Source organism: Trichechus manatus, unplaced genomic scaffold (genome assembly GCF_000243295.1).
Source record: "Trichechus manatus latirostris isolate Lorelei unplaced genomic scaffold, TriManLat1.0 scaffold00006, whole genome shotgun sequence".
NCBI lineage: Eukaryota > Metazoa > Chordata > Mammalia > Sirenia > Trichechidae > Trichechus > Trichechus manatus.
Genome location: NW_004443942.1, coordinates 2,040,142 through 2,050,572, shown reverse-complemented (window position 1 = coordinate 2,050,572; position 10,431 = coordinate 2,040,142). Strand labels below are relative to the sequence as shown.

The 10,431-nt window shown below is 35.3% G+C and overlaps 1 protein-coding gene across 1 annotated transcript in view; it reads left to right on the top strand.

The window, feature by feature from the left end:
* Positions 1–10,431, top strand: part of SBF2 (SET binding factor 2) — a gene marked incomplete at its 5' end in the record, with an annotated part of 451,091 nt that overhangs the window by 241,811 nt on the left and 198,849 nt on the right. Inside the window, 2 exons of the mRNA XM_023736921.1 lie at positions 5,882–5,991; positions 7,443–7,592. Of these exons, the coding sequence (XP_023592689.1) occupies positions 5,882–5,991; positions 7,443–7,592 (260 nt within the window). The remainder of the gene's footprint in view (positions 1–5,881; positions 5,992–7,442; positions 7,593–10,431) is intronic.

Genomic DNA, 10,431 nt, shown 5'->3' with positions numbered 1-10,431 from the left:
TGTCTTTATAAACTATGTTATGCCAATTGAGCTAGATGTTCCCTGAGACCGTGGTCCCCACGGCCCTCCGCCCAGCAATTCAGTCCCTCAAGGAGTTTGGATGTGTCTATGGAGCTTCCATGACCTTTCATAAAGTGAACATCTTGATGAATTTTCACAAAGTGAACTAGCTCATGTAACCAGTTCCCAGATCAAGAATCAGAATATTATCAACACCCAGAAAACCTGTTCTATTCCCTTTCCCCCACAAAGGGTAACCATTAACCCAACCTCTACTGCTAAAGAATCTCTTTTCTGATAACAACTTTATTGAGATATAGTTCACATACCGTGAAATGCACTCTTTTAAAAGTATACAATTAGTGATTTTTAATATATTCAGTTACCAACCAACCAGTTGCTGTCAAGTTGACTCTGACTTGTGGCGACCCCATGTGTGTCAGAGTGCAACTGTGCTCCATAGGGTTTTCAATGGCTGATTTTTTTTTTTTTTTTGGCAATTGCCAGGCCTTTTTTCTGATGCACCTCTGGGTGACCACGAACGTTGAACCTCTCGGTCAGCAGCCTAACACGTTAACCATTTGCACCACCCAGGGACTCCTATCAACCATTACTACTACCACTGTCTAGTTTCAGAACATTTTAATCACCCCAAAAAGAAGCCCTGAAGCCATGAGCAGTCGCACCTTACTTTCCCCAAACCACTCCCTCCCCAGCCCTAGGCAAGCAGTAGTTTACTTTCTGCCTCTGTGGATTTGCCTACTATGGACATTTCATATAAATGGAATCATACAATATGTGGTCTCTTGTGACTGGCTTCTTTCACTTAGCATAATGTTTTCAAGGTTCATCCAGGTTGTAGCATGTATCAGTACTTCATTCCTTTTATGGTGCAATAATATTTCATTGTATGGATATATACCACAGCTACATTTTGTTATCCACTCATCAGTTGATGAACTTTTGGGTTGTTTCTACTTTTTGACTATTATGAATAATGCTGCTATAAACATTTATGTACAGGGTTTGTGTGAACATAGGTTCTCAATTCTATTGGGCATGTATCTAGGAATGAAACTGATGGGTAACTACTATGTGTTTAGCATTTTGAGAAACTGTCAGATGTTTTCCAAAGTAGCTTCACCATTTTACATTCCCATCAGTAACATATGGGGGTTCCAATTTCTCCACATCCACTAATGATTTTGAGCACCTTTTCATGTGCTTATTGGTCATTTGTATATGTTCTTTGGTAGCCACAGCAATAAACTCCAACATACCAATATCATGAAGGTGGCACAGGACTGGGCAGCATGACATTTTGCTATATATAAGGTCGCCATGAGCTGGAGCTGACTCGATGGCAACTAACGAAAACATATCTTCTTTGGAGAAATGTCTCTTCAGATTCTTTGCCCATTTTTAAATTGGGTTATTTGTATTTTTATTATTGAGTTTTATGAGTTTTCTATATATTCTGGATTCAGGTCCCTTATCAGACACATAATTTGCAAATATTTTCTCCCATTCTGTGGGTTGCCTTTCTTTACTGATTTTTTTTTTTCCAGCCATTGAGAGAGATGTGTTAAAATCTCTCAATAGTGGAATTGCTTATTTTTCATTTTAGTTCTGTCAGTTATTTTCTTTATAGGTTTTGATGCTAATTTATTGGATGCATATATATTTACAGATGTTATAACATCCTAGTGATTGATCCCTTTATCATTATGAAATGTCCCTCTTTGTCTCTAGTAATGCTTCTTGCCTTCAAGTTTCTTTGACTAATGTTTATCTAGCCACACCAGCTTTCTTTTGGTTAGTGTTTGTATAGTTTATCTTTTTCCATCCTTCCTTTTATTTTCAAACTCTTTGAGTCCTTATGTTTAAGGTGTGCTTTTTGTAAGCAGTGTATGATAGGGTTGTGGGTTTTTTTGTTTTGTTTTGTTTTAGGCAGCCTGACAATCTTAGTATGTTACTTGTATTTATTTGATTGTTACTTAATGACATTTCTGATATAATAATAGCTTTAATGTAGTTTACTGTTTGTTTTTTCCATTTGATCCTGTTACATTGTTTTCCTCTGCTGTCTTGTTTTCTTTTAGATTAATAAAGTATTTTTTTTATTCCATATTTTATCTCTTTTGGCTTGTTACTTATACATTTATTTATTCTTTTTGTTTACTCTTCTTTTACAGTTTTATTTAGAGACTACAGCATGCATACTCTTTGGTCAGTTAAGCTCCACATGACCACCAAAAACTTTGCTGGTCAACCTAGTCATCTACCAGAATCAAGCCAAGCTTCTCAGCCTTTTGCCTGGACCCAGTATTGGCAGATCCCCTAGGGAAAAAGTGGCTGTGTGTCCTTAGCTCACCTGTCCCAGTCTTTTCGTTTCTCTGGAATTATAGGTCCTCTAATCTTTGTATTACTGTAACTCTGTGATACCTTTAAATAGATGGTTTTTGTATTTTCCCTAACTTTCATAATTGTTCCCGGTGGGGTTTTTAGTTTGCTACAAACTGTTCTGTCATATCTAGAAATGGAAGTCAGTGTGATTTTCTTATTAATGGATGACAAGATATTATTTATGTAGTAATGTTGATTTGGATTTCCTGGGTAGTGCAAAATGGTTAACATGCTTAGCTGCAAACCAAAAGATTAACATTCAAGAAGTGCCTTGAAAGAAAGGCCTGGCAGTCTACTTCTGAAAAATCAGCCATTGAAAACCCTATGGAGCACAATTCTACTCTGACACACATGGGGTCACCATGAGTTGGAATCAGCTTGATGGCAGGTGGTAACTGGTAATATTAATTTACCATTATCTTCCTAAGAATTTAACAACTTAACTTCAGTGTTGACTGGATTTTCACATAGCAAAGTAGGTACTTTTTGAAAGGGTTGGTCTTGTAATTTTAATATTCATACACTGATTGAATACTTTCTTTAAATATCCACATGGCCAGATTAGAAGTTTAAAATTTAATTTGCTTGAATTATATTAATTGAGGAAACCCTGGTGGCATAGTGGTTAAGAGCTACAGCTGCTGACCAAAAGGTCAGCAGTTCGAATCCACCAGGCACTCCTTGGAAACCCTATGGGGGCAGTTCTACTCTGTCCTATAGGATTGCTATGAGTCGGAATCTACTTGACGGCATTGGGTTTGGGTTTTTTTTTTAATTATATTAATTGAGCTTTAGTTGTCTATACATTATCTTTGTATAATCTTTTTAATTTCATTATTTTCAATCCAGATCAAATTTCTTTTTTAGATTCACTGGAATTAGTGAGATAGGCACGCATGACTCAGTATTTGGCCCTTCTGGCACTTCCTATAAAACCAGCAGCAACAACAAAAAGCAGGAACTTCTGTCCAACTTTCTGATTTGTTTAGGTTGATCAGAGTCAGTCAGAGTTTCCCTTGTGCTGAAGTTAACAAGTGTAAATGTTTCATTTTACATAAAAAAACCAAACCAAACCTGTTGCCATCCTGTCTATTCCAACTCATAGTAACCCTATAGGGAAGAGTAAATTGTCCCATTTCCAAAGAGCAGCAGCTGGTGGATTCAAACCACCAACCTTTTGGTTAGCAGCCAAGCTCTTAACCACTATGCCACCAGGGCTCATTTTACATAGTGCCCACTTAATATGTGTATAGAATTCCTTCGGTCACTTAAAAGAGGCATTCAAAATTTTACATGTTAATTAGCTTCTGCCTATTCCCCAGAGGGACCAGAGGACTTGTGATTGGCTGGGAAGTCAAGTGCCCAGAAACCAGAGTTGTTATAAAATGTTAGAAAGCTGAAATTAGAATGCCACAACTGAGGATTTGGCCAATCCCTGAGGAATCAGTGGCACCAGATGAAGAACTTTCTTCTGGGAGTGAACTAAGTTGTAGTCTCCAAAGGAAAATAATAATTCCCAGATGTAAACAGACTCATTATTTAAAAAGTGGGTATTCTAATGGCTCAGACTAAAGAAAGTTTTAAATACCACTAAAGAGCCTTAGAATTAAAAGTTTATAAACATAACTTAAAGATGTTCCTTTCTTAATCAATTATGTGGTATTGTTTGGGGACTCTAAGAAGTTTTCTACTCTAAAAATAGATTTCTATTTCAGTCTGTGGTACTGACCTCTCCTGCATTTGTGGGAAGCACCAAGAGCCCACAATTAAGAACGGGCATTTCAGGGAGAGGAGTCATGTGAAATAAGCAATTTAACCATCATGATTATGCAGAAAATTAGTTATATAATTAAAAATGTTTTGAAGAAAACTGTAAAATTCAAGTGAGGTCTGTAGTCTAGTTAATTGTATTGTTCTAATTAATTTCCTGCTTCTAATAAAGCAGTATAGTTACATAAGATGTCACCCACCATTGAGGGGAGCTGGGTAATGGGTACATGAGACCTCAGTGTACTATTTTTGCAACTTGTGGGCCTATAATTTTTCAAAATAAAAAAAGTTTTACAAATGACTTCAAGATATAAGGTTTTGTATTGAAGAAATAAGTGGGATATAATGAGTAACATATGATAGTCTTTCTTGTTAGGTATGGAAAGAGATGAAGGGATGGTACCTTTAGATTCTAAAGAGGAGCCATAAAATATAAGTAGTCTTTCTTTTTGGCTTAAAAATGATTGATACTACCTCATTTGTACAAATCATATAGTTCTCTGTAAGTTATATTCTGGTTTTTTTATTTTGTTTTGTTTTTTCACAAATACTACTTTCATTTATATCCTCCTAATATTCATTTAGGAGCCCTGATGGCACAGTGGTTAAGAGCTACGGTGAGCTGTGGCTGCTAACCAAAATATTCTTTTAAGGAGCCCTAGCGGCACAATGGTTAAGTTCTTGACTATTAGCTGAAAGGTCGGCAGTTTGAACCTACCAGCAGCTACATAGGAGAAAAGACCTGGCAATCTGCTTCCATAAAGATTACAGCCTTGGAAACCCTATGAGGCAGTTCTACTCTGTCCTATAGGGTCGCTGTGAGTCAGAATCAACTTGACAGCACACAACAACAACATTCTTTGATAAGTTTATTTAAGTAATTTTAGCCAAGCTAATAGACTAGAATTATCCAGTGCTATGATAAAAGATGCTAATGTAAGTTCACAGGACTAATAAATGGCTTTCCTAAGCCAGTATAGCAATCTTTTGGCCATGATCATTTCTCTCTCTCTCTCTTTTTTTTTTTACACTGCTTCTTTCCTTCAAGTTCCCTCTGCCCAAATTTGCAGTATATAATTTTTTGTGCTATGTAGTTTTTTTTTTTAAATACCTTAGAAATATCAGTTTCTTTTCCTGTCAGTAGTCCCCTTGCTTATGAGCATTAGCTTATTTTTGTCGTGGTCCCGTACCCCCAAATATTTCCTGTCAGTTTATCATTAATGTTTAAATAAATGTTTACCTATGCTTAATATGGAAACCTTAGTGGCGTTGTGGTTAGGAGCTATGACTGCTAACCAAAAGGTCAGCAGTTCGAATCCACCATGCGCTCCTTGGAAACTCTATGGGGTAGTTCTACTCTGTCCTGTAGGGTCTCTATGAGTCAGAATCCACTCAACAGCAACCGTTTTTTTGTTTGTTTGTTTTTGCTTAATATAATTTTACTTTGAATTACTTTGTCTGAGAGAGTTAAGTGCGTTCTTAGAATCCATCCTGTGAAATTATTCTCATTGAGGTACTGACTAGCCTGACACTTCAAATGTAATCAGAATAGTGAAATGGAATACCTTCAATGCCAGGTTAACAAGGGAGAAAATAAACTCAAGTGTTGGTCATGTACAAACAGTCTTAAAGTAATATTCCCTTTGCTTTTGTAATTGTCAAAGGAGTTTAATTTATTTGTGTTTTCTTTATATTCCTTTACTAGTTTCGATAATGGATAAGGTGATGACAGTTTTCAACAGTGCACAGAGACTGGAAGTTGTTAGAAACTGCATCTCATTTATATTTGAAAATAAAACTTTGGAGACTGAAAAGGTAATAAAATGCATTTATCATTTCCCTTTCAGATTTACATGTTAGGTTGCCAACTGAGCTCTCCTTAAATTCTATCCCTTTTCCTTATAAAATGGCCTTTCATTATTTCAATCATTTTAAATAAATAGTGTCAGAGATTTAAAACTGTAAGCCAGGCTTAATTAGATAGCTGCCAGAGAAATATCAATAGTAATTTTTTTTCATTTTCCTCAGACTTTCAAGCATTAGTCATTGAACCCTATTTTGGTATATTACTAAGAAACTTCATATTTTAAATATAATTTAATTTGTTACAAAGAATCTAGTCAGAATATATAATGAATTGTAGAAACTATAGTATTCAATTTAAATGTGCCTCCTTAAAGCACATTTTTTTTGCCTCCTTCAATACAACATGCTGAACATAATATAAATGTTTCTTGGTAACGCCTTGTTGTAGATCTGAAAATCTATTACAAGGGGCTGGTAAAACATGTACAAGTTTTTACACTTACAACTAAATGACCCCAAGCCTCTTTATGTTTTGAGGGTTTGTTTGTTTGGTTGGTTGGTTTGGTTTCCATTTTTTCTTATGGTTGAAGTGATAGATTTTTTTTTTCTTTCTTTGCTTTCAGCTTTCACATTCTGTTTCTTGTGCCTGCCTATAACAAACACTATTATGGTCTCCCACTCTCAGTTTTCTTCCCTCCTTCTCATTTGCTCTTTCATTCTGCTTTTTTAGTTTTTTCAAGTTAAATAAACTTATTAAAAATCTGATAACATCAACTGTTGCCAAAAGTTTTAACAAATGGAATACATAAACAGTGCTGATAAGAGTGTAAATTAAATAGGCCATAAATGGTGAACTAAAGGAGGTATTCATGTGGGTGTTCTCATGATAAAGTAAAAGAGTTTAATACATAAACCTAGAGATCTTTATTTTTATTGCTGTAGTCCTTTTTATTTCTTTATTATAATATTGAAATGAGGAGAAGAGATTGTAGAACTTTTCAGTTATAAATTAAAACTGAGTAGTCATTAAGTAGCTGACCAGTTTTAAAGTATATAATCTGTGTTTCTTGGCATTTTTAATTTTCCTTCTATTCTTGCCATGAGGAAGTGACCAGTTATATAAAGAAGATATCTCTAGGTGTCTGGTTTTGACTCATACTATGAAGCAGCAGTCAGTTTGTTAAAGTTTTGATGAGTTTTAAAAAAAGTAAATTTAGTGCTTTTTCAATTTACCACGTAACTAATTCTATTTATTTTTCATGCTGGCTGACAAAAATAACTGCAAATCTATCTATTTTATAATTGTTCTTAATATCAAATCAACTCTTCTTTAGTAGTTTATTTCTACTAATAATGTTGTTAAATGGCTTGTAGGGTGCACTTGAATTTTCAACATGATTGTTTATAAGTTATTTTCTTCCAGTGAACCTTTTAGTCACTTGTACCTCTCTTGTCCTCAGACCCTTCCTGCTGCCCTAAGAGCCCTGAAAGGAAAGGCAGCAAGACAGTGTCTTACTGATGAATTGGGTTTACATGTCCAGCAAAACCGGGCAATATTAGACCATCAACAGTTTGACTACATAATAAGGATGATGAACTGTACTCTACAGGTAATTTTTAGTTCTTTCAGATTATTGCTTTTATTTGAGAGTACTTCCCCCAGGAGATTCAATAATTACATATCTATGATGTTCTTGAGCCTTCCACAGCTAATAGGATGAAGAGCCGATAGCTATACCATTTCTGTCATTACTTGGCATAAATATTAAGAGGTTTTCATTCACTCTTTGTTTTCTCTTGAAAAATACTTGATTATTTTTACTACTTCTATATGTAAACTCTGTGAAAATGAAAAATCATCTTTAAAATATTCACTTATATGTAAGTGAATGTAAGGCATTTTCTTAATGTCTGTGTTCACGTCAGCCCTTTTCAGTCAGTTTTCAGTTGTACTGTTAAAGAAATGGGCAATGAATGGTGGACAATCTAAATGATAAATGAGTTACTGAATTATTTACTAAGTACTTTGTATCTGTAAAATACAAAAAGTTATTTCCAGTTGACTTCAGAATATGTTTAGGATCTTACAGAAATAAACTTCTCACAAAATAATGAAGACTCAATTTAGGAGAAGCAAATAATCTGGTTTTCCCATCCTGTCGCTTTGTTAGATATTGTATGACACTGGAATCATATTCTCTACAGATAATCCAGAAATCCTTCTCAAACCTATTGCACAAGGAGAAAATGTAATTAAATATTAAGATTTCCAAAGCCATCTATGTAACTCCAGAGAAAGTAAACAAAATGCATGTTACGTACTGGTAAATTAGAAAGCAAAATTTACAATAATAAATAATAATTAATATATAGTAAGTAATAAGTAATAAAATTTGGAAGAGAAAAGCCCAAGAATTACCAACATACTCCTAAAAAAAAAGCATGGAAATTTGCCCTTTTTTAGATATCAAAATTAATTGAAGATTATAGTAATTAAGACAGGGTGGTATTTGTACATTCATAAACAAGTTGACCAATAGAATAGAGAGCCCAGAAACAGACTCACACATATAGGAAAACATGATTTATGAGAGTTGACATTTCACATCAGTGGCGAAAAGATGGGTGATTCAGAAAGTGGTACTGAGGCAGTTGGGTGACCATGTACAAACTTGTACACAAAAGATGTGCACATACCTCACATCATACACCAAAAATCAATTCCACATGGACTAAAGACTTAAATATGAAAAGCCAAATTATAAAACTTTTAGAGCACAATACAAGCAATATCTTATGACTTTAGGGTAGGAAAAGATTTGTTAAGTCATAAATAATGCCAACTATAAAAGAAAAGATTGACATGTTTGCTTACATGAAAATTGAGAACTTGTATTCATCAAAGATAACCTAAAGAGGGTGAAAATGCAAACCGCAGAGTGACAGATGCTTGCAAAGCATGTAACTACCAACAAATTAGTACTGAGAGCATAAAGAACTACAAATGAATAAGAAAAGACAAACAACACAATTTTAAAATGGTAAAACACTTAAGTATCTCAGAGAAAAGGAAACCCACTTGGACAATAAATGTATAAAGAGATGATGTAAAAAATAAAGATGAAATGTATCAATAATTAGAAAAATACAAATTAAAACCACAATGGGATAGCATTTTGCATCCACTGTTTGGCAAGGATTTAAAAATCTGATAACATCAACTGTTGCCAAAAGTTTTAACAAATGGAATACATAAACAGTGCTGATAAGAGTGTAAATTGTACAACCACTTTGCAAAAGATTTTGCCATTAGCTTATAAAGCTGAATATGAACATAATCTATGACTCAGTGATTCCAGTCCTAGAGGAGCTCCCACATACACCAGGAAACATGCACAAAAATGTTCATAGCAGCACTGTCAGAAATAGCAGACAACTGAAAACAACTCATATGCTTACCAGCAATGATGTTGTTAGGTGCCATCGAGTCGGTTCTGACTCATAGCAACACTGTGTACAGCAGAACAAAATACTGCCCAGTCCTGTACCATCCTTGCAGTCCTTGCTGCTTGAGGCCACTGTTGCAGCCACTGTGTTACTCCATCTCACTGAGGGTCTTCCTCTTTTTTGCTGACTGTCTACTTTACCAAGCATGATGTCCTTCTCCAGGGACTGGTCTCCCCTGATAGCATGTCCAAAGTACATGAGACAAAGTCTCTCCATCCTCGCTTCTAACGAGCATTCTGGCTGTACTTCTTCCAAGACAGATTTGTTTGTTCTTCTGGCAGTCCATGGTATATTGAACATTCTTTGCCAACACCATAATTCAGGATACAGATTGAATAAGTATGGTGAAAGGATACAACCCGGACGCGCACCTTTCCTAATTTTAAACTATACAGTATCCCCTTGTCTGTCTCTTGGTCTATTGCATGAACACAATTAAGTGTTCTGGAATTCCCATTCTTTGCAACATCATCCATAACTTCTTATGATCCACACAGTTGAATGCCTTTGTATAGTCAATAAAACACTGGTAAATATCTTTCTGGTATTCTCTGCTTTCAGCCAAGATCCATCTGACATCAGCAATGTTATCACTGGTTCCACATCCTCTTCTGAATCCGGCTTGAATTTCTGGCAGTTCCCTGTTGATGTACTGCTGCAACCGTTTTTTAATTATTTTCAGCAAAATTTTTACTTGCATGACATATTAATGATATTGTTTGCTAGTTTCCGCATTCTGTCGGATCACTTTTCTTTGGAATGGGCATAAATATGGATCTCTTCCAGTTGGTTGGCCAGGCAGCTGTCTTCCAAATTTCTTGGCATAGACGAGTGAGCGCTTCTAGCATTGCATCTGTTTGTTGAAACATCTCAGTTGATATTCCATCAATTCCTGGAGCTTTGTTTTTCGCCAACGCCTTCAGTGCCACTTGGACTTCTTCC